The sequence below is a fragment of the Girardinichthys multiradiatus genome, chromosome 20, assembly GCF_021462225.1.
Source record: "Girardinichthys multiradiatus isolate DD_20200921_A chromosome 20, DD_fGirMul_XY1, whole genome shotgun sequence".
Taxonomy (NCBI): Eukaryota; Metazoa; Chordata; class Actinopteri; order Cyprinodontiformes; family Goodeidae; genus Girardinichthys; species Girardinichthys multiradiatus.
In genome coordinates, this window is record NC_061812.1 from 51,372,983 (window position 1) to 51,398,435 (window position 25,453).

At 40.7% G+C, this 25,453-nt stretch overlaps 1 protein-coding gene across 3 annotated transcripts; it reads left to right on the forward strand.

The window, feature by feature from the left end:
- Window positions 1–11,076: 11,076 nt before the first annotated feature.
- Window positions 11,077–21,241, forward strand: si:ch211-117k10.3 (Krueppel-like factor 15). 3 transcript variants are annotated; one of them, XM_047346701.1, is made up of 4 exons: window positions 11,077–11,262; window positions 11,801–12,024; window positions 13,405–14,568; window positions 19,767–21,241. In XM_047346701.1, the coding sequence occupies exons 3-4, from the start codon at window positions 13,487–13,489 to the stop codon at window positions 19,933–19,935; spliced, it is 1,251 nt and encodes a 416-aa protein (XP_047202657.1). In that variant the 5' UTR covers window positions 11,077–11,262; window positions 11,801–12,024; window positions 13,405–13,486; the 3' UTR covers window positions 19,936–21,241. The 3 variants fall into 3 exon arrangements, with proteins under 3 accessions (XP_047202657.1, XP_047202656.1, XP_047202658.1); XM_047346700.1 differs by lacking the exon at window positions 11,801–12,024; XM_047346702.1 differs by lacking the exons at window positions 11,801–12,024; window positions 19,767–21,241 and adding an exon at window positions 18,327–19,731.
- The last annotated feature ends 4,212 nt before the right edge of the window (window positions 21,242–25,453 follow it).

Sequence of the window (25,453 nt, forward strand, 5' to 3'; positions counted from 1 at the left end):
TGCCTTATGTATCGCTAAGAAAACTATCCTCATGAATTGGAAAAATAAAAACCTTCTTAACGTTAACCAGTATAGAAACCTTCTGTTGGATTATATAAGTCTTGAGACAGCCTCTGCATCCACATCAGGTCAATCTCGCTGGGCTCCTTTAATCACCTCCATCACCTAGTGGGGGTGGAGCACTTTGGCTTCATCCTGTGGGGTGTCAGCATCCATGATGCTCTGGTCCTTTCCGGTGCTGCACTGGTGCTGGGGCGGTCAGCCTGTCTCCACCCCCGAAGGGAAGTGGACCACCTCCTGGGTCCAGGGGCCGGTTACCAATATGGGTTATCGCTGGTGTACTTGTGGTTCTCGGTGTCCAGGGCTGGGTGCTTTGGTGTGTGCCGGCTCACTCCCGGTGGCTGCTTGCCGGGACCTGGACCCCTGGGCTCTGTTGGGCCTCTGCTTGGGGAGTGATATGTCCTGGGGTCTGGAGTCTCTGGGTCCATGGCTGGATCTGCTCTGGCGTAGACGGCTGCTGGCGGGGGCTTGTCGCTGCAGCTCCCTGGGGCTTCTGCACTGTGGCTGCTGGTTGGTTCCCCTGTCCCTCACCTCTGCTCTTCTCTGTGGGGAATGCGGTAGTCCTGGCGATGGTTCTCCTGGGGTTCCTGTGGTCTGGGGGGCCTTTGGATGTCTATGGCTCAGATCTCCTCCGTATCTGTCCCAGGTCCAGGGGGGCATGTCTGTGGCTCCTCACACTGGCTATTCCATATTTTTATGGAGAAACCTTGTATGTATACACAAGCACGCTCACACTCAGACCCATAGGTGTTTAAATTCAGGTGTTAACAGATACACAAATATTCTATATTGAGCCGCATTTACCACTAATTACATATTGCTTTTATAAGCACCGTCCACTTCTCGGTAAAAAAAAACTGTTATCATGTATGTTTCTGCAAGTGTAGAAGCAAGCAGGGTGGTATCTTGTAATCTCTTCATCCTTCTTTCTCTCCTCCATTCTTTTCTCCTTCTCTTCCATTTACCTCTAAAAAAAGAAAGTACCACTGGGTCAATGCTACTGAGGTATTTTTTTTTAATTCTCTCACACCCCCAGTCGGTCATCGCAGATGGCCGCTCACACTAAGCCTGGTTCTGCTGGAGGTTTCCTGATGTTAAAGGGGAGTTTTCCTTTCCACTGTTGCTACATGATATACCTAATAGTTTTTACTAAAGTGTTTAGGAGTTTGTTACAGTTTATGTATGTTTTTTTTATGTTTATGCAAAGTCAAAGACTAGTCATCTAGTTATCCCAAATGCCACCAAGTGTAAAACAACTAGTAATTTGATTTAGGGGGTAATTACTTTTTCACATAGGGCCAAGTTGGTCTAAGCAGCGCTTTCCCTCCATAAATTAAATCATCATTTGAAAACACATTTTGTCTTTATTCAGGTTGTCTTTGTCAGACACAGTACAGTATAGTGGCAGATGATTTCAGACGGTGTTCTAAGCCCCCCAAAAAGCTTTAAACTAAAAAGATGATGATATTGCTCGTATGGTTTATTTTTGCACTTAAAATTGAACAATGTTTTTTTTCATTAACTTCAATGTGACTGAAGTTAAGAGATGGATTTTATGACTCTTTGAAGGCAGCTGAATCTTGGATCAATTCCTTTCAAAGAGCTGCTCAAAAGGCTTGCTCACCTTCGTATTTATTAATTTCTTAGAAGCCAGTCTATATGCCATCAGAAACTGAATTTGAATTGCTCAGACTGAATCTGTATTTGTGTAATTTTAAATTAAATGCATTGGTTTGAAGATGAATTTCACTAAACTGAAACTGAATATAATTTTTAAAACTGAACTTGTTTGCATTGAAAATTGCTTTTCTTTGTATTGAAAATTCTGTTTGATTACTTTCACTTTCAGGTCTGAAATTCAATTCCAGTTCCAAAATTCAGTTTTTTGTGTCACACATCCGGGTTCCTGAAGCCAGAGATTAATCAAACACAGATTTACTGATTCACGGATGTCATTCACTGTAGCTGGGTCCAAATTCAGGGGCTGCATCCTTTGAAGGACGCATTTGTAGGCCGATAACGTCCTGGAAGTAGATTGTTCAAATGGAAGTAGCAAAGGCTGGAGGAGAGAGAAAAGTTGTAAATAAAATTGGATATATTGCACATTCTGTGAAACAACTGAACTTTTACAATGTTTTTAGACGAGAATGTAGTTGTGTAAACCTAAAATATCTTATCAGTTTATCAAGATATCGCTTAATTATACAAATGCACCGATGTGTTCGTCCGCTGCCCCAGCAGCCGCTCGCCTCGCCAGCTGTCAGCTGACCGGGTGGTTGAGGTGCGATGAACCCCCAGAGAACAACTGACTCCCGGCACAATGTTTTCAAAATCCCGCTGGGTTTCCCCAATGGGTGGAAGTTAAACAGATAGAATTCAGTCAGATGAAATCTAATATTAATGTTTGGTTTATTTATTATAATTATTATTATTATTATGCTCTGCAAATAAACTGATCTAAACTTTGTTCCTAAAGTTAATATGTTAGTGTTTATGTTGTTGAAACTTTACAAATAAATGAAACAAATGGTATTTATCATCAGTGTATTTTATCTACTGTTATATTTTTATATCTATGAACATAAACAATATTTTCAACATTTTAAATGGCTGAATAATGAACAAGATCATAAAACAATATCATTTAAAACAAAACAGCATTATAAGCCATCAGCAATATGTAAAAGGGTTAATAAAAACCATGTAGTTATTTACAGTAGAGACAGCGTTATTAACCTTCAGTTTCCATGTGTTCGGCTTCACAGCTCTGTGCTTCACGCTGACACGGTTGCTAGGAAACAGAAGTTACACTGAGGTAAGGGCGGGAAACGCAACACCAGCGGCACACTATGCTAATCTAGCATGTTTAGCTAACAGCTACAGGTAGCATAAGTGTTACTGTTTGACCATCATTTGTTTACATGACTTCTTATAGAAGCTCATTTGACCTGGTGATTAACATCCGCCAAGTTCATGTAGCTGCACTGCTGCAGCTCAACATGCCGTAAAGGAAGTTTAACCTGATGTGAAACTTAAATTGATGAATCTGCGTTTGATTAATCTGTGCCTATCCTCAAGGACCTGAATATTCGACAGAAAAAACTGAATTTTGGAACTGAAATTGAATAACAGACTTGAACGTGAAAGTAAACAAACTGAATTTTTAATACAACGAAATACATTTTAAAAACAAATGAATTCAGTTTCAAACCATAAAATGCAGTTTCAGTTTAGTGAAATTAGTTTTCAAACCAATGCATTTAATCTCAAATTGCACAAATACAGATTCAGTCAGAGCAATTCAAATTCAGTTTCTGAAGGTACAAGTTTCTTCCCATACCAGTCTGGGGAAAGTCTTTTTATCAGGGAAATAATCACAAAAGAAATTTTGAGGTAATATTTGGATCAGTTTTTTAATCACTTTTTTTGAATCAAGTTCTGATGCTAATTATATGGTGACCCAGACATGAGTCTTGGCAATTTTCGTTACCATATTTGTCATCAGAAAAGAACCTCCACATGCTTCTCCACTTTCTTTGACTCAGACTCATGTTGTCCTTTACAGTGATGAGCACTGATCACACACATTACGGCAGAGTCAACCGCTAAGATGGCATTCTACATATGTGCATATGAAAAAAGCACAGTACATGTACTCCACAGGGCTCCTCCCCTTGGTCCTGTTCTCTGTCTCATTCAGTGGAATGGAGTGCTGTGTTTAAACACAGCAAACAAACAAACAAATTGTGACTAGGTTCTCATTAGTTGTGCTAAAGAGTTACCAGTAGATTTAAATGAAAGACATGGGAACACAGGAGAAATTTTTTTAGTTGGTCTTCTTACTGAAGCCTGAGATCTTTCACAGCAAATACCATAAACACACTCCCATTAGTCCACATTGACAGAATACATAGCTCTGATGCGCTAAAGCTGAAGTAGTTCCCCTGTAGTAACTGTGCATCAACTTTGATAGCCTTGTATTGATTTTGTTATGGGACCAAGATATATAACTTAATGAAGCGATAGATTGTGGCTTAACATTAATAAATTAATGAATGTGTTAATTAATTGATGTTAAACACTCACTCCATTTACAGAGAGTAAAGTACAAAAGCATACTTGGTGTACATGGCCATGTGTGAAATAAGTTTTAAAAATATTCTTCTGTGTGAGGAGTGATACCCTGCCGTTCACTGTTGCTAAGAAACCACACAGGAATCTTGACACTCCTTGTGTGCTGCATTATGCTGCAGCCTTCTCATTCATATGCTGTTCTTGGCTCATAAGGATCCGTTTTCACCAGAATTTCAGTCAGTTCAGGAATAATTACCAGTTAATTTAGAACACCTTCCCCTCTTCAGCAGTCTGATGTACCTAATGGGTTTAGTTATTCTAAACATAACATTCACGAGTCAGTGCTCTCTGACAGTGTGTGCAAGGACACTGAAAATATCCTCAGCAAAGGATTCTTGTTCTCCCTAAATGGCAATATTCTGACAAACGGCTGGTCTCTTCAGGAGCTGTATAAGTGTACTGTCATGGTCAAAGTTTCAGCGGTGACACAGATGCTCTGTTGAAAACTGTGGCTTCTGAACAGCTTAAATAACAATATTAATCTAATTAGACGATTGATTGACCTAAAGGAAGGACAAAATCATGTTCTTCTTGTGTTAGCAACAGTTATCTCAAAATGAAAACAGCAGCTGTCATCGCTTTACATCAAAATGGACTCACATGAAGAGTGCTGCTATAATATCAGATTGCAAATTAGTTGCAACAGGGTCTTTGTCTTTACAGCTCTGAGGATTTACTGACTTTCTTACCAACTCACTGCGATATGACATCGGTCTAGTACAGATAATTTTTTTATTCATAACTACACAGACCCTCACTTCGAAGAATCTGAACTATCCCTGTAATCCCACTAAGTCCCTGTGATCAGTTCTCAACGAGTGGGCAAATAAACAGAAAGAAGTAGAATACGATCAACTCTTAATATTATAATTTAAAGAACCCTTAGCCAGAATTTGGTCCAAATGTTAATGTCTAGCATCTTAGAGAGGAGTTCCCACCTCAAGGAGTTGGAGGAGTTGAAGTATCTCGAGGTCTTGTTCACAAGTGTGGGAAGAATGGAGCAGGAGATCAACAGATGGATCCTTGCAGCCCTGGAAGTATTTATTATAGATGTTACATTATATGTTGCACCGGTCTGTTATGGTGAAGACAAAATGGAGATGAATGGCGAAGCTATCAATGTAATGGTTGGTCTACGTTCCCACCCTCAGCTACGATCATGAACTTTGGGTCATGACTGAAAGAACAACATCCCAGATACAAGCGACTGAAATAAATTTCCTCCACAGGGTAGCCGGGCACTCCTTTAGATATAGGGTGAGGAGTTCAGCAATCTGGAGGAGCCACTGTCCCTCCACATCGAGAGGGAACTCAACTAGGTGGCTCTGGCATCTGTTCTGAAACTCCTGAATGCCTCCTTCGGGAGGTGTTCTAGGCACGTTACACCAGGAGGATGCCTGGGGACGACCTTGGACACGCTAGAGGGACTATGTCTCTCGGCTGGCCTGGGAACGCCTTCCCCCAGAGGGGCTGGAGGGTGTCAAGTCTTGGTCTCTCTGCTGAGACTGCTGCCCCCGTGACCTGGTCCCAAATAAGCGGAAGACGACGAGTACGAGTACACGCATCAACACAGAAGGTATCATCACATTTATTTGATGCATTTGTTAATAAATGCTTCTACACTACTTGAAATGATTTAACTGTTCTCAACATTCTGAAGAAACATAAAGAAAATCCAAAACAAATGTTTAAGACACAAAACACAACATATGTTTCACTGTGAAAGCCTTTGGCCATGGCTGTATATAAAATATGTTTTGTGACTAAGGCAGAAATAAACTTTTTTTTACACTTCTTGTGGTTTGTAAAGTACCTTGAGTCGATATTTGTTGTGAATTGGTGCTATAGACATAAACGTAATTGAATTAAATTAATTGTAACTAATGAAAAAATTATCTCTAAAAATGTCAGGAATAACATTCAAATAAATAAATAGGTTGTATAAAATTTTTTGGATAGTAATTTGATTTTGTTAAGCTTTTTTTTTTCTTTCTTACTTTCTTTGATTCTGTCCAGTGTGTACCCCGCCTCTCGCCCATAGACTGCTGGAGATAGGCACCAGCTCCCCCGTGACCCACTATGGAATAAGCGGTAGAAAATGACTGACCGACTGACTGACTTTCTTTGATTCTCATTGATTGATATTGTGTCAGCAAACACTGCTAAGCAATTTCATAAAGTGTAAAATTATGTGAAATTGTTTGTATTAAAATCTGAATTTAAACAGGCTGGTATATGTGGAGTATTAAAAACAGAGTTAAAGTCAATTAGTTTTCTTCTGTTTCATATTGTTCTCATGTTAAAGTTCTATTTATTATTTTTAAGGCATGTGGTTAAACTGCAGACCCCTTCAAAAAATTTGAATAATGTTGAAAAGTTAATTTATTTCAGTAACTTGGACCATTAAGTGAAACACATATAGATTAAGGATTTTCTGCTCAAAGTTAAGATTAGAATATTACATCATACCAATATAAAAATGCAAAAAATTGGGCTTTTTGAAAGATATATTTTATAAATACTTAAAGGTTGTTATTGTCAAAAATACTCTTAATCTGACAAACAATCTTCATTGGAACACATGTCCAAATTTTTTGAATATGATTGTATCATTTTGCTTGTGTAAGTCGGATCTTTTCAGGCTCTGCTGAACCACCAGAGGGCCCCTTTACACAATCCTCTGAAAAATAAAAACCTCAGTGCTGTTTAGTGAAGATATTTCTAAAAGGTGCCTGTATATTTCTAAAGATCATATGAAACTAATGGTGTAAACAATTAAAAAAAATGTGATGTTGCTATTTCCTGAATATATGGTACACATGTTCACACCTGAAGAGATAAATAGTCCTAAAGATTGTTGGCTTTGCCCTAACTATTTTCCAAGTAGGTCTATAACAGCAGTACAGACATGGACAAATTTGTCGGTACCTCTGATAAAGATGCACAAAAGCCTTCAAATAAATTGATCTTATATTTCAGGTTTATTTTCACACACAGAAAAGTTTCGAAAAATCCAGCCTTTAATTTGGGAATATTTATTTAACCCGGGAGAATCTGATGTCAAGAAATGTTTGTAATTAACAAAATTACTAAGAGACAACTTTAAATTAAATATAACTGAAACCTTTTTTTTAAGTGTGTGCTTTATTTGCTGATTAGAGTTCCTAGGAACTTCTAATTTGTAGCCCATGACTTTCTGTTTCTCTAGGAAATAAATATGATGTGACACAGAGGCTAGTTTTTCACCGACAGGTCACTAGGCTGGATGGGTATTCATATTTATCTTTCCATCATATGCAATGTGCAGGATGGTAAAACAAAATATTTTCAAAGCTCACTGTACTGCAGCAAAGAGTGGCACCTTAAGGTAACTAACACTCCATGACAACCATTAGATGCCATCTTCATGCCTATCAGTTTGTGGGAGGATTGTTAGGGAAAGCCTCATCTTTCCTACGCTAGCAAATGTAATCATGTGTTTATAAACTCCACTAGGCTTAACTGGTACCTTGTGGTTTGGTCAGATGGAAATCAGATGGAGCTCAGCAAAACCTCTGGGGGGTCACTCTGAAGCAAAGAATGAATGCAATGTATGAAAAAGCAGATCATGTCTACTGTAAATAAAGTAGGAGATGTGATGCTGTGACCCTGTTTCTCTTCCAAAGGGCCAGGAAACCTAGTTAGCACCCATGGCACCTTGAACTGTTTGAAACATCAGAACATTGTAAATCAAAATCTAGTTAACTCAGTGGGTCTACACTGGATATTTCAGTGGGTTAATGACCAATAACATATGGGAAAATCAACACAGAAAAGGTTCAGACGTTACAAAATTAACCTTCTTTCATAGACATCTCAGTCCCCAAACCAAAATCCTATAAAAAACGGTCTAGAGATGTTGTGTGTTCCAACGTATGAAATGTTATAGAAGACTAGTAACTGTCCTATTTGCCAATAGAGGTTGTAAAAAGTACTGGACGGCAGGTGTTAATTGTACCACTGGCAATATTGCTAAAATTATAGTTTCCTTACATTTGATTTCCCCTCACTGAATAAATGTATACAAACTAAAGATTTGGGATTTTGCTACTGGAGTAAATAGTGAATTTATTAAATGTTTTTACACATTTTTAGCAGGCAACATTTGTAAAAGATTTGTAATTAATATAATATAATATAATATTATATAATAACTTCAGGCAAACTGCACATGTCTAGATCTTCAAAAGATGAATCAATATGTTTAGTCAAATATATTGACCACCATTAACACATCTAAAGACTTGTGTGTAAATTAGTTTTTCTTTTCACAGCCAGCTCACTTACACTAAGTCACTTTCTAAAGTAAAGGACCAAAACTGACTGCTTTTCAACAAAAATAAGGATTCCTACCAATTTATTAAATTTTTTATTGAACCTTTGATGCTCTCTTTGATAGCCCTCAATTATTCCTATAATAAACAAAATGTGTATACCATTGAGGACATGGTCAGATTTGTGCCCTCTACAGGGCAGCACAGAATGATCAGATTGATTTTGACTGTCTGGCTTCTAGTGTTGGAACATTCAGTCGTATTCTTAGAATTTGACATCCCGTACCTCAACATGAATCATGGTATTTATGGTTTGAAGATACTATTCAACATGCAATCTGATAAATCCATCCATCCATCCATCCATGGGGGTTGTTAAAATTAAAATCATTAAAATTCTGGTATACCTTGCTCCTACAATTCTGGACATATTGATGATTCCAGATCAGTTTGAAAGCAATTAGAGTAAAACAAACATCCATATGGGGCTGAACAGGTGTAACACAGCTGTAACTCAACACCAACAAGGCACAAATCTCTGCTAGGACTTGTCTATGTTATTTTTGAATGATCTTTTTATACATGTGTTGGTTTTCTCAGGTATAGAGATATGCATGTTGTGTTAATTGGCCACTCTAAATTGTCTTCAGGTGTATGACGTAGTGAGCAAAACCTTCTGTCCTGTCTTTGTCTGTGTGATGCACTGACCAGCTGCCCAGGGAGTAACCCACCCCTTGTCCACTGACTGCTGGAGATGGGCAACAGTCCTCTGCCCCACCAACCCCAGCAGCCCTGAACCGGATTAAACAGATAAAGGAAGTGGATGGATGGACTGTTGGCTCAGTGGGAAGAGTATTCTTGCAATCTGAAAGTTGTGGCTATAGTGTAAAGTGCTTTGAGTGGTCTCTATAATAACTTCTGACCATACTGTATTTACATACGGATGACCTGCTATTGAGGATTAATGTTTTATTTTAATGAAAGCATAGTTTTTATTTATATTTTTGTCTAAATTGTCTAAAATAACGTGTAATCAGTTACATGCACCTATATGTACTTCATGCAGCTTGACTTTATAAAACCCAGTGTCAGAAATAAACATTTGCCGAAGAGCTCAGTAACAGAAAATGCAGCCTCAAGGCTCGCATATATGTAGAGTTATGATAACAGTAACTTTGGCAAAAAACAAAACAACAAAAATATTCTATATTCAGTTGGAATTAAGTCTTTTAAACTCTATACTGGGATATGACAGATGAACTGATCTATAGAGACCATCTTGTTATCCATTCTCTCTTGGAAGCCCCTGTGTCTTGGCAGACATGATGTTACTTTGACAAATACCTCCATCACAAAGGGATATTTCTGATTTTTTAAAGTAGGTTTGTGTTGACAGGTTATGAGCAATGGTAAATGATAGCGGTATAATGTTACATCCAGTTCACAAGATAACAGGATCTACGACACTTTGTTGATGAGAATTATGAGATTAGCTTTAGCTAGATTAGCTTTTTGCAGCATTTTTCGGGAAAACTGAGAATTCACCATTTCTGTATTTTTGAGTTAACATCACCATGGAGTCTCTTTTTGTTCTTGTCAGAATCAGTCAGTCTTCATAAAAATGTAGCATGATAATGAAACTCTGAGGTCTTATTATAAATGAAAGAAATATTGAAACATTTTATGTGATTTCTTTACAAACAAATGAAGACCAGAAAAAATCCCTTGAAAGTTTTACAAGATATCTTTGTTGATAGATATTATTATATTATTTAGGGGAAAAAAATGCAATTCTCACTGATTTTATGGAGAAGCAAAGAGTTTACCTCAATGTCATTAAAATCCAAATAGTTTTCCTAAAATATGTTGTTCGAAAAGCGAATAAAAAGATTTCTAAAAATGTACATTTTATAATCATGTAATTACTATGTACACGTTCTGCTTTGAATGTGTCCAGGGACATATTTCACTGCTTGCATGTTTGCTTGCTGCTTATTTATAAAAGGTGTGGGACCCTGACCAACAAGCATTTATAACAGCACAACGTATACTTAAAACAATGAATATAAAGTTTTATGGAAAATCTTAGCTTTTATTGGTAAATGGGGAAGTCTTAAAGGCTCCTTTAAAGTTTCATAAATCTCAAACTGCGTTTTAAAGAAGCTCTATTCGGTGAAGAGTAATCTACCAAATCTGTTTAATCATTTTGAGGTTTGATCAGTCAAAAGATTGTTCCCCCTTTTCTGGGACAGACAGAACAGTCGCCTCATGTTGACTGTGAAATTAAAGTGAGAGACACTCTAGTAGCTAATTTATTCATTTCTTGGTTGAACTGTTCTGAGATTAGCTTGGAACATCATTTCAGTTGTCATTAGCGTTATATTTTTATTTACTACATTAATACTACAAAAACAACAGATGAATCTTTTTACTCGGCCTGTTGTCTTCAGCTTTCCAATCTTTTTTTTATCAACACATGGCAGTCAGAATTTATCGGACAGCAGCCAATCACAGCCACTCTCTTAAGGCGAGCCTCCACAGCGCTCAACCAATCACGGCCGCGGAACGGGACCCATGCCTCCGAGTTGTGCAGCGAGTGGGTCACGTGACGTAGGGAAGCGGAATGCCAACATGGACCCGTGGCAAGGACGGGATGTGAGCGAGCGACGACGATAACACGACGGAAGCGAGCAGAAAACAGCGGAAAGTCCGAGAGAGGTCGACGCATTGCCGAGCCTCCTCCCGGTAACAAGCGGTAGGTTGAATCATGGCGGCCATAAGGCTCCTGCTCGGCTTTCCCGGAGATTACCAGAAACATAAATAGAGCTATGTGTTCCCCCCCTTTTTGACCCAGGCGAACTTGAAACTCGTGAATTTCTGCACAGGCGCTGCTGTGCAAGCATGCTGCTGGCTTCTCCTCCTCCTCACACGGTTGAATTGTGAAGTGTTTTCCTTGCGCTCCCTCGGTTGTTGTTTTTGCCATATGCTTGTGGGCGCGTCGTTGCGGGCCGTGTTTCCCCAGCTCCATATAGGCCCTGCTGCTACATGTGCCCGGCTGCCTGACAGCAACAACAGCAGCAGCAGCCATCCTGCTCATAAGCAGCTTCCACTTCCACTGGAATCCTAGCTGTTTATACTGAGCTGTGAGGAGTGGGGAAGCAGGGGGTCATACCCCAGCTGTTTACTGAAAACTGTTAAAGATAGTGTCTGTTTTGGATTAACGTATTGATATGTTAAACACCACAGGGGTTTAAAGTGATATGTTAAATAGAATAGCCTTATTCTTTTCACAGGTTAACCTGTCAAACATAACAAGAAGGTGCTGTAGGTGGCTGTAACTCAACGCTTCCTGTCTGGATTGCCAACGAGGCAAAACTAACTTCCCAAACCTCCTGCTGCACTATTCAGTCATGGTTAAACAGAAACCCTCTGAGTGTAACACATTGTCCATGTGGACTGAACATAACCCAGGTTTCAGCAGCGTTTACACTTGATATAAACTCCCTTCACACCTAAGGTAAGATGTCAGATTTATGTGATGTAAAATTGTTCTACTACAGAAAACAATTTCAAAACTTTGATCTGATCCATGTCCTGTACAAATCTGGAAATGTAGGAAAGTTGAGGTAACCTAGTTGAACATGTTTACACACCCTTAAACTAACACTTTGTTGAGGAACTTCTGATTTAATTTCAGCATTGGTCTATCAGCGTTCAACATCTTGACTTGGCAATATTTGCCGACTCTACCTCGCAAAAATCTCCAAACCCATCCGATTGTAAGGGCATCTCATATCCTAAGCCCTGTTCAGTTGGCCCCACAGTATTTCTGATAAATGTGTTTCTGGACTCTGCTAGGCCATTCCAAAACTTAGCATTTCTGTTGGTTATTCTGTCCGTTTGTTGATTGTGATGCATGCTGGGACTAAAGGCTCTGACAGAGACAGGCGGACTGTGAGAGGCATGGACTCCTACCAATTGCCTACATTTCTGGTGACAAAGTCCAACATTTCCCACAGTTTCTGCCGTGGCGTCATTGGATGAGGAGGAAGAACTAATTTGCCTTTCAGCTTTGGAAAAACAAAAGAAGGTGGTATATAACGCCATTAAACCAGATTAGGGACGAAGCAGGGCAATACGCCTGTCAGTGCGGCGCAGAGAGTGGCTGTGACACTACGTGTTCTCGTAGCTGGTTGCTCGAAGCAGTGTCACATATAAAACTGTTCGATGTGGGGACTTTTGTCCCGCCGAGCAGCTTATTGTGTGACACCGAGTATGCTTATGCAATCGTAAAAATAAAGCTTTGTGCAGGCTTGTCCAGCGGACGTCCGCATTGAGTCCGTGCGGATGTCTGCGGTGTCAACTGTGGGAGCCTTTACTGTGATGCTGATAATGAAACCCTTTTCTTCTTCAGTTTTCAAACAGACAACCGAAGGTTTTAAGTCAGACTTGATAAAGAACCTTGACAAAAACCTTAGCTCTGCTCCTTAGTCTGGTCTTATTGGAGAATACAGGTGATAGTTGTTACTTGCAGAACACAATCGGTTTTTTGGAGCCCTCCTCACCAGTTACTCTCTCATCATCAGCTGTGGAGAAATGTCTTGTTTTAATAATGTTGCTGTTATCCCATGTTTTCATCTCTTATTGATGGCTGTCTTTACTTTGCCATAGTGTACATAGTGTGGGTTTTTGTACTTGTGTACATTGAAATCAAAATGAAAGGCAGATGTGAAGTAAATTAGGGTCAAAGGTTTCCTTCCCCTCTCCAGGCTCTCTTCCACCTGTTCCCCTCCTGACTTTTAGACCACATTCTAAGCTCATTTATATTTTTTTCAAAGAATGCTTGTTTGTGCAACCAACAAAACAATAAACTCCTCTGTGACTTCTGTCCTTGCAGGTTTCTCTGACACCTGTGGGCGGTTGTCCCAGCAGCCCCCCTCCCCCCCCTCCCCCCTTCCCACAGCACTAGGCCTGGATCAATGGTGTCCCTCAGCAGCAGAACACTGATTGTGGAGTCTGAGCTATTCAGGGAAAGCAGCAGCAGCCTGTTCTCCTTCTCAGAGGAGGATGGGGTCTGCATGCGCTTCTGCAATAGCCCTGGGGCCAGTCAGCAGGGGATCCTGCAAAGCTTCAGCCCTGAAGAGGGGGAGTATAGAGAGGAGAAGGAGGATGAAAACGAATGTGGTAGTCTGGAGATTTTTCACGGTGCAACTGAGGATGCAGGACTGGATTATCAAGAGCCTAAGCTGTTGGAATTTTCTTTTCATCCGTCTTCACCTTTCTCTCCCACTTTGGAGGACATAGAGGAATTTCTGAAGGAAAAGATGGAGCAAGTGAAGGAGGACCTAATGAGTGCTAAAGAGGAAACCTCTCCTCTGCTGTGCAGCTTCATCAACTCTCCGTCATCCTCTGTACCCTCAGCTTCCTCAACAGAGACTAAAAGTGAGCCAGGTGTCAGTGCTTCCCTTTGCATTTCCTCCCCAGAGACCCCTGAGAAAGAGAAAAATGCTCCCGACCAGGCTGACCTTTCCCCTCCTACTCACACAAACCCCTCACCAGCCATTGTGACCCCACCGATGCTCCTTGGATCTCCAGTTGTCCTCCAGCTACAGCATTTACCTTTGGCTCAGGCGCCTGCAGGGTCTCCTCCATCAGCCCAAAGTGGCATTTGGCTCACTCATCTGGTCATGGGGGTCCAGGGTGCTACAGCTCCAAATCTCACCTTGGTGGCCCCCCAGGTTTCCTCCACACCTACCACCACCACCCTGTTGCCACTAAGCAGTGATAACAAATCAGCAGATCAGAAATATGTGAAGATTGCACCTCTGCCTATCACCACAAGGACTCTAGAGATCACCGCAGTGGGAGGAGGTCAGGGGACTGATGTCCTAAAAGCAGCGGCCCCCCGGGTGAACAGGGTGTCGCCCACTGAGAGGGTCCACAAGTGCTCCCACCCGGGCTGTGGGAAGATGTACACGAAGAGCAGCCATCTGAAGGCACACTTCCGCCGGCATACTGGAGAGAAACCCTACACATGCAGCTGGCCGGAGTGCGGCTGGAAGTATGTGAACCAACACAGATAAGATCTGTTCATTCATTTAGAAGATTATTCTCCTGGTTGTTGAAAGGCAGAAAGATTGTCAGAACAAAGTATTTCAGGTGATTTCAGAAGTATTTAAACCCTCATTGTTTAGATATTACCCTACCAGCTAGGCCCATTTAGGGACTGATATTGATGCCCATTGTTCTTTGCAAAAGAGCTCTAACTCAGTCAGCTTGGATGAAGAGCATAGGAACAGGAGGTTTACATTCTTGGAATGATTTTCAATTGGTTTTGAGTCCTGACTTTGAATGGACCATTCTAACATATAAATTAGCTTTTATCTAAGCCATTGTGTTTGTGATATCTGTATGGTCAAGGTTGTTGTGCTGTTGGAATGTGAACCTCTGCCCCAGTCTGAAGTCATTTTCCCATCAACTCTTTACCAAAGTCCCTGTCTCTGAAAAAGAAAAGCATCCATGCAGTGTGATTGTGCCACTACCTAAAACATTAAGTGCAGTGACCCTTAGGAGAGGGGTGGTTGGCTCTGTCCTCCGTGGCTTGTGGCAACCTGCAGATGGGACTTCAAATACGTGCTTTTCTTCCAGAGGCTAGGTTGGTGTAGTGCATGATGAATCGTGGTCCTGTCAGCAGATTCTCCCACATGAAATGTGAGTCTTTGAGAGTTACTCTGGTCATCTTGGTTGCTTTGCTGATGAATGCTTTCTTTGCTCTCTCTGTCAGTTTAGGTTTGTTCATTTTTTAAGATCAGAAACAAACTTCTTGGTTGCCTGGAGATGTATTGTTTTATTCGCACAGTTTAAACCAACAACAGATCCCAACAAATCCAAAAGGAAACGAAAAGAAAATGTGTAAGTCGGATAACAAAACCCCAAGAGGCTTACTGTGACTCACCACAGCTAACTTCAAAATGCAATAAAATAGCAACTCAAATTAACCTGTTCAGAATGAAATAGAAGACATGGGATAAAATCTTTTTAAAATTAAATCTACCTACCTTAATTATTATATAAAAATGTGTAAACTTCTGAATTTGAAAAACCAAAAAAAACCCAAATTCTCTTTAGGCTTTTAGCAAATCTGAAAAGTGTTGGTGAACCAAACTTACCTGAAACAGGGTAAAGGGTCTGATTACTGTGAAACTAGGGGGAAAAATGTTAGGTGCCTTTTGGCATAGTGTAAGTCTTCCTTTCTTTCCCCCCCCCACCCCCCTCCCTTTCTTTCTTTCCTTCCTTCCTTCCTTCCATTGTTGTGCAGTGATCAAATTAGGGCTGGATGACATTAGAAAATCTTGCGTTAATAATTGTAAATATTACGATGATGATATCAATTGTGAGATATGTCTATTTACTTCTTTCCTTCTCAGCTGTGCTTCAATCACTCTTTGACCTTTAGCTTTTTAGACAATGCTAAAGGTCCGCCATAAAACTGTCCAACTATCTATCAATACATGTAAAATGCATCTGGAATGTATTAGGCTGCAAATATTGCACTTCAAGTAGCCCTTTGTGATATGAATATTGTCAGTGTCAACTTTATTTACATAAAAAGACACTTGCACCAAACTGCTGCACAGCAAAAACAAAATAATTGTTAATAGTAGTTAAAAAGAACAAAGGGAAAAACACATAAAAGGCATAAATAAAATAATTAATTCATTTAAAAAGAAATAAAAGTAATTTAAAATTAGAAACAAGAAATCAGGCTGTATTCAATTCAAAAGCCAAGGAGTCAAGGTGGGTCTCTTAAAGCACATTAAAAATCTGGAGATTCTGAGCAGCTCATATATGGATCGGTAGATTATTCCAGTTTGGGGCTGGAACAGAGAAGGTTCGAAGACCTCTACTTTTCTGATTGGACCTCGGAACATCTAAGAGCAACTTGTTCTTGTGTTTGTATGGTATTTTTATCGGAGCGTCACAATATGATGGAGCTAGACCATTGAGATCCTCAAAAACCATTAGTAAAAAAATTTAAAATCAATCTTGTAAAAAACAAGAAGCCAGTGGAGTGAAGCTGCTGGAGTTACGTGTTCCTGTTTTCTAGTTCCTGTTAACTGACGAGTAGCAGAATTCTATACACGCTGCAAGTGGTCAAGGAATGACTGATCTAAACTGACATAAGGGGAACTGCAATAATCACGAGTGGTTATAAAAACATGGACCAATCTTTCAAAATCCGTAGCAAGAATAGAAGCCTTTAGCAAGAAGTCGCAGCTACAAAAGCCCATCTTGACTGCTAAAATGATTTGTTTTGGGACTTTAAAAGAGCTGTCAAACAATATGCCAAGATTCCTGACAGAAAAGAGATTGTATGACAGAAGGGGCTCAAGAATGGTGGTGGAAAGATCTGATCTCCCAAATACCATAACTTCTGTTTTATTATTGTTGAGGTGGAAGAACTTTGAGTTCATCCAGGCTTGAAAGAGTTTTTATGAATGAGCAGATAGAGTTGACTGTCATCAGCAAAGCAGTGGAAAGAGAGATATTCTAAAAACAATCCCTAGGGGCAACATATATCAGGAAATAAGTCTGGCCCTAGGATGAATCCTTGAGGAACTCCACAAGTAAGAGGTGCTGCAGCTGAGGAATTAGGATATTACATACACTGACACTGCGGTGACAATGTCTTTACCATATATTGTCCTGCCTTCCATCAAGTCAGTCAGTCATTTTCTACCGCTTATTCCATAGTGGGTCGCGGGGGAGCTGGTACCTATCTCCAGCAGTCTATGGGTGAGAGGCAGGGTACATCCTGGACAAGTCGCCAGTCCATCGCAGGGCAACACACAAACAACCATGCACACACTCATTCATACACCTAAGGGCAATTTAGAGTGACCAATTAACCTAACAGGCATGTCTTTGGACTGTGGGAGGAAGCCGGAGTACCCGGTGAGAACCCACGCATGCACGGGGAGAACATGCAAACTCCATGCAGAAAGACCCCCGGTCGGGAATCGAACCCAGGACCTTCTTGCTGCAAGGCAACAGTGCCACCAACTGCACCACCGTGCAGCCTTCCATCAAATGGATTTCAATTACATGCAAAGGCTTTATTGAGCTCTAATTTCTTGCTCCGTTTACTTGAGCATTGAATGGTCTGCCCTTGGAATTTGCAGGGATATCCACTCCTGGGAAGATTGGCAGCTGTCTTCAAACTTTCAAAATGTCTTTTCTACTTTTTAAATCATATTTTTAACTGTAAATTGCTTGACTTAAAATAATTAAAAATTGCCTTTTAACCCTTTCGAGATTTATGAACACCAACAGTTGATTTCCATCTGGGAATTGTGTTAACAGTCGCATGTATCCTTCAGAGCTGCAAACTTCCTGAACGTCTGCTTTCATAGAGGTGGTGTTAGAATGGCCCTTGGCAGCTGATTAAGGCAGGAGGCTTGAGGCAGAGAAAAGGTGCAGGCCCACTGGGTGTTTATTCAGCAACACTGAAGACATACAGGCACAAGACCCTGTTACACAAGTCACACATGGTCACAGCTACAGCCACCATCAGTTTGTTAACCGGCAGCCTTTTATAGCTCCTCCCATTAACAGACCTACCATGACAGGCGAAACAAACATATACACTAACATAAATACAACATAGCTAAAACATCACTTTATTTAACAAACATTATTACTAAACATCTCCAAAACAAGTCTCTACCTAGGCTTAAGTCATTAACACTAAAGACTAACATGCACACAGTTTACTCCTCCCCTTCAATTTATAATGGTCTCTTCCGGAACCTTTAAAAGGTGCTCAGGCCCCTGGGGAATCTTTTAGCCCAAACACCCTACAGAGGAAGAGACAGAGGTAAGTCATTTGTTTAACAATACACTGGAAAACAATTCATTCCAAAGACTGGTCACAATACTGGTATTTTATCCATTGGTTATGTTTGTTTACCAGGACAGGTCATCATCAGTACCAGCTGAGAAGAAGCTGCCTAAAAACAGCCACAAACTAAGAATAAAATACTCCAATCTCTTTCACAGTGTAATTTGTTCTTTCAACAAAACAGCATTTTAAGTGTTCCAGCATACGTAATGAAGCTATTCATTACAGGTGGTAACACTGATGATTAGTTTGCCAGAAACGTGTACATAACAAAAGGGGGAATAAATGTTGGGGTGTCCTAATTTATTCCTCACAAGAAATTAACTTTTTTTTTTCTTGATAACATTTTACCAAAAGTTTTAAAAGGGACCTTTCTTCAGTATTTGTTTGATTTTATAAGTTGAATTTGAATACAATTTGAACTGTTCTGTTGAAGGCCTTATCTTACCACTGTGCACCTCCTTTCAATGTTTTATGTATGTTTGGCCTAAGTTCTAGATAAGGTCAAACATGCACAGATCTAGCCTAATATCTAGCTAAATAGTGAACAGATTTGTATATAGGGCAAGGAGCATTTAATCAAAGGAGCAGACAAGAGTACAATGGTAACTCTGGAGGAGCAGCAGACATCCACAGCTCAGCTGAGAGAATATGTTGACAGAACAACTTTATTAAGTTTGTGTTGCTCTCTTGGCCAGATCATTCCAGTAAACAAAATTCCAGTTGCATTGGGACTTCACCTGGTTAAATAAATGTTAAATAATAAAATATAATAAATATATGTTCATTTTAATCTTCCCTTCATGGAGGAGTGGCAAGACAAAAGCCAATGCTGAAAGAAAGCCCTGTTTGCAGTCCCATGTTTGGGGACACAGCAGACATTTGGAACCAGGTGTTCTGGTCAGATAAGAGCTCAGTTAAACTTTTTGCCGTACAAGCCAAGCAGCATGCTGTTGGGAAGCTTTGTTTAAAACGGACGGGGGAGCTGGTCAGGGTTGATGTGGAGATGGATGGACAAGATGTTCCCAAAAACTTGCAGCTTGAATTAGAGCAACAGGTGGTTCTACAAAGTATTGACTCAGGTGCTGAATGGTAATGCATGCCACTTAGCATATAGTTTTCAAATTTTGGCTGTTTCCCTTCTATTTCACTATTTTGATCTGATTTATGTATGGTCTATCACATCAAATCCCATAAAAATACATTAAAATCTGTGTGGACCAGAACAAGGTTTAAGTGGTATACATACTTTTGCAGGCCATTGTAAGTGGAGATAATATACTCTTCCAATACATTTAAAAGTAAATCTGAAAATTATTTTTGTTCTTAACCTTGCCCTTCTGCTCTCGTGTGCCCAGGTTCTCTCGATCTGACGAGCTGTCTCGCCACCGCCGCTCTCACTCGGGCATCAAACCGTATGAATGCACTCTATGTGAGAAGAAGTTTGCTCGCAGCGACCATTTATCCAAACACACAAAAGTCCACCGCAGCTCCAGGCCCGGCAGGGTGATCAGGACCACTGTGTGACGTCTTTAGTTGGTGTAAACCAGGGCTGGGCTCAGGTTTCCCTCAGGACCTTTTTGGTGCTTTTACAAGCAGAACTTTCCGAAGAATCCGGAGAGCTGGCTGTTGTTTCAACCCGTTGGTTTCTTTCCTTTCTTTTCCTCCCTGCTGTTCTCCTGTTGAGTATTGCATCTGAGGAGCTCGTCTTATACAGAGCAATCAGCCACCTCAGGAAAAACAACGCCGAAAGAAGACTTCCTGGCATTTACTCGAACATTACAGGAGACAGTCTTACAGAGGCCCTGATCCAGACGCTGCTTACACTGCTGCTCCTGGTACCTGGAACTGCCAGCAGCTATAGGGACAGTAACCAATACTGGCAACATCTGTAATTGTATAATTTCTCTTCTCTACATCTGCCAGTTGTCCCTCTTCATTGAAGCCACATTTCAGGGTTCACATGCACAAGAAGCATCTAAATGTTTTTCTCTTCTGTGTCCCAGTTTGTCAAGTATTCCAGTCACAAGGTTTGGATGGTTATGCATGTTTTGACAGCATAGCAGGACTCTGTCCGGGTGAAACTATGACTAGCAAAGATGTAGTGCAGAGCTGCTCTTCCATTTAAGCGACAATCTAATCGTACCAAGCTTGGGGCTTTGCTCAAAATTTGCTAAATCTGTGCAGAAATCCCCAAGTTAATATTTTATGCATCCAATGCTGGCCTTTCAAAGCATTCACCCAATCATGAGCCACCTTATCTGGACCTGGATGCCTAATTTCTTTATCGCTGCCTTTTGTCATGATCACATACCTCTCTTTGCCCCGTTGTTATGTTGTTGTCTTGTGACTGCTCTTATTTAACTGTGATTCCTAACAGGGAGGTTGCCAAACCAGAAATCCCTGTTCTGGCCCTGCAGGAGAGTGGAGACGACACTCTCAATGCATGGCCGTTTATAAGCTCCTTGTTACCGGCAGATCAATGTGCAGCCGACTTCTGTGGCCCGGAAAACCATTGGGCTCAATGGTGCAATGGTGACATGAAACACTGCTCTTACTTTATTACAGCAGCACTTATTGTAACCATTATTGTGCTGGTTTTCATCAGCAACAAAAGCTAGTAGATTAAATAGCTGAAAAAGCAGCTAACATCTGTCCAATCACATGGATTAGCACTAGGCATGGACCAGTTACAGGTATCTGGTTATACCATCTGTCTAGCCACCTCTTGTACAGGTCCTTCTCAAAATATTAGCATATTGTGATAAAGTTCATTATTTTCCATAATGTCATGATGAAAATTTAACATTCATATATTTTAGATTCATTGCACACTAACTGAAATATTTCAGGTCTTTTATTGTCTTAATACGGATGATTTTGGCATACAGCTCATGAAAACCCAAAATTCCTATCTCACAAAATTAGCATATTTCATCCGACCAATAAAAGAAAAGTGTTTTTAATACAAAAAACGTCAACCTTCAAATAATCATGTACAGTTATGCACTCAATACTTGGTCGGGAATCCTTTTGCAGAAATGACTGCTTCAATGCGGCGTGGCATGGAGGTAATCAGCCTGTGGCACTGCTGAGGTCTTATGGAGGCCCAGGATGCTTCGATAGCGGCCTTTAGCTCATCCAGAGTGTTGGGTCTTGAGTCTCTCAATGTTCTCTTCACAATATCCCACAGATTCTCTATGGGGTTCAGGTCAGGAGAGTTGGCAGGCCAATTGAGCACAGTGATACCATGGTCAGTAAACCATTTACCAGTGGTTTTGGCACTGTGAGCAGGTGCCAGGTCGTGCTGAAAAATGAAATCTTCATCTCCATAAAGCTTTTCAGCAGATGGAAGCATGAAGTGCTCCAAAATCTTCTGATAGCTAGCTGCATTGACCCTGCCCTTGATAAAACACAGTGGACCAACACCAGCAGCTGACACGGCAACCCAGACCATCACTGACTGTGGGTACTTGACACTGGACTTCTGGCATTTTGGCATTACCTTCTCCCCAGTCTTCCTCCAGATTCTGGCACCTTGATTTCCGAATGACATGCAGAATTTGCTTTTAATCGAAAAAAGTACTTTGGACCACTGAGCAACAGTCCAGTGCTGCTTCTCTGTAGCCCAGGTCAGGCGCTTCTGCCGCTGTTTCTGGTTCAAAAGTGGCTTGACCTGGGGAATGCGGCACCTGTAGCCCATTTCCTGCACACGCCTGTGCACGGTGGCTCTGGATGTTTCTACTCCAGACTCAGTCCACTGCTTCCGCAGGTCCCCCAAGGTCTGGAATCGGCCCTTCTCCACAATCTTCCTCAGGGTCCGGTCACCTCTTCTCGTTGTGCAGCGTTTTCTGCCACACTTTTTCCTTCCCACAGACTTCCCACTGAGGTGCCTTGATACAGCACTCTAGGAACAGCCTATTCGTTCAGAAATTTCTTTCTGTGTCTTACCCTCTTGCTTGAGGGTGTCAATAGTGGCCTTCTGGACAGCAGTCAGGTCGGCAGTCTTACCCATGATTGGGGTTTTGAGTGATGAACCAGGCTGGGAGCTTTAAAGGCCTCAGGAATCTTTTGCAGGTGTTTAGAGTTAACTCGTTGATTCAGATGATTAGGTTCATAGCTCGTTTAGAGACCCTTTTAATGATATGCTAATTTTGTGAGATAGGAATTTTGGGTTTTCATGAGCTGTATGCCAAAATCATCCTTATTAAGACAATAAAAGACCTGAAATATTTCAGTTAGTGTGCAATGAATCTAAAATGTATGAATGTTACATTTTTATCATTACATTATGGAAAATAATGAACTTTTTCACAATATGCTAATATTTTGAGAAGGACCTGTATGTGGGGGTAACGGGTCCAATATGGCAACCCTGCCATGCGCCTTCCCAGCGATACAGTCCCTCCATGGTGTCCTAGGTCTGCCTCAAGGTCTCAGTGGGACATGCCTGGAAAACCTCCGACTGACTCGTTTCAGTGCAGAGGAGCAGAAACTCTACTCAGAGTCCCTTCAGGATGACAGGTTTAACATCAGCTCAACTTTTTCATCCCACCATTCCTATAGTTTATAGTCCTTTTAAATAAAAATAGCCAAAGTGCTGGAGTGACTGGTGTTTTTCTCTGCCTCTATAGAGCACAGAGTAATTCAGTGCTGCCCTGCCCCCACCTGTTGCTCCACAATGCCAGTCAGCTGGCATAAAGAAGGCTGTTTTTTTTTTTTTTATTTCTCATACAAATAGAAAAGACAAATCTGGCTGTCTTGGAAGCATTTCCAGTTGGGGAAAAAGGAAACAGTGATGGTATGGAAGCTGATGGAGCATTGTTCATTGCTCTTGTCAAGGAAACACTTATTCTCTGCAGCTGGCAAGGTGCTTTAAATAAATTAAAGTGATTTGATAGATTGTTTTCAGATATATGTGTTACTACCATGAAACATTTGCATTTTTATTTAGTTTTACCATGACAGTCTTGTACTGGCCCATGCCTGCTAGCAACCTTAGTGTAATGTATACCATGAGACAAAGGACAAAGATAACACATGTACAGCTTGTTGCCTTGATCTTATACATGGTTTTTTAATTGACAGATGATTTTGAATCAGTGCATTAAGCTATTTAGTTGTGTTCCTTGAGAAATATCTGGTCCATGATGTGAGCTTGATTGTAGTGTGATCGATGTGTAAAATGTTGGACACTTCATAATCTAGGATTATGAGTCCTATTCTGCCCATTCACAGACCAATAAGCTAAGTCTGCAGGTTTTAAGTGCACTTGTGTTTGTAGAAACAAACTGTCATCAGCACTAACGTGAAATGTATCGGAAGAATTAAATGTAAAACCCAAAAAAGAGCAACGTGCTCTATGGAAGGTTAAACATTTGTTTTCCGATCTCAACACTTTGGTGCTTACCGACCTACCAGTGCTTCACAATAACACACAATAAAAGACTGCACACATCTTCACATACCTGGCTCATCTGTGCAGAACCAGCACACATTTACTACTGCAAACTAGCTGTCCTAACATAAGCTCAGTAGACATTGGATGAGCTCAAACGTAGAGCACTTGTTCATGTAGCAGCCATACTCGTATCCAAGTCCATTTAGAATACTCTAGGTTTCATAGAGCGAACACAAGCTCGCTCTGTAATTCAGACAGACGGGGCAGACGTGTTTATCTGTCTGAACTGGAGCTGTTTTTGTGTCTGAGCCTCCCCAGGCTGCTTCTACTGACCTACATCCAGACCTGTGCCCTAATCATCATTATCAAATTCTCTTTTTATCCCACTCACGCCTGTGTATCTGCAGATAACCTGTGTGTATGTGTTTGTCAGTTTTATACATTTATAGGTGTATACACACTCACATATATACACACAGATACACATGTTTTTCTGTATTTTCTTTTTAAAATATTAAATATGCTATTTTCCTATTTGTAAAAAATAAAAGTTACATCTAAAAATGACCAATGTTGTATCATGTAATCTGATGTTCCTCAAGTGTGTGTGTAGGGGGTGTCTTACAGATTTCTTCTCGTTTTTTGTCACACCTAAATGTTTCGAATTATCTCAAAATTTTCAAATTTTATTACTGGATAAAGGTAACCTAACTAATTGGAAGGTCTTTGACAGCTGAACAATCTCAAAAACCAACACATCATCTAAAAAAAGGTTATTGACGTGTTTCAGTCAGGAAAGCCTCTTCCAAAACTTTGGGACCCCAGTGAACCAAAGTGCGAAGCATAACTGGAGAGAACATGCAGCAGTGTTGAAACATCCCTAGGGAGGCCAGGAGGTCACAAAACAATGCAGAGAAACATCTAAAGCAATGCAGACCTCACTTTCCTCAGTGATGGTCAGTGTTCAAGGTTCAACAAGAACAAAGACACTGGGCAAAATGGTCTCCATGAGAGAGTCCAGGGTCAATACTACTGGTGACCAAAAAGAACATAAAGGCCCATCACCAAAAAATATCTTGATCCCCAACACTTTTGGGAAAATGTTCTGTGGACTGATAAGGCAAAAGTGGACCTTTCTGGAAGGTGTGCACCATACAGGTCCTTCTCAAAATATTAGCATATTATGATATAGTTCATTATTTTCCATAATGTCATGATGAAAATTTAACATTCATATATTTTAGATTCATTGCACACTAACTGAAATATTTCAGGTCTTTTATAGGCTGTTCCCAGAGTGCTGTATCAAGGCACCTCAGTGGGAAGTCTGGGAAGGAAAAAGTGTGGCAGAAAACGCTGCACAACGAGAAGAGGTGACCGGACCCTGAGGAAGATTGTGGAGAAGGGCCGATTCCAGACCTTGGGGGACCTGCGGAAGCAGTGGACTGAGTCTGGAGTAGAAACATCCAGAGCCACCGTGCACAGGCGTGTGCAGGAAATGGGCTACAGGTGCCACATTCCAATTTTGAACCAGAAACAGCGGCAGAAGCGCCTGACCTGGGCTACAGAGAAGCAGCACTGGACTGTTGCTCAGTGGTCCAAAGTACTTTTTTCAGATGAAAGCAAATTCTGCATGTCATTCGG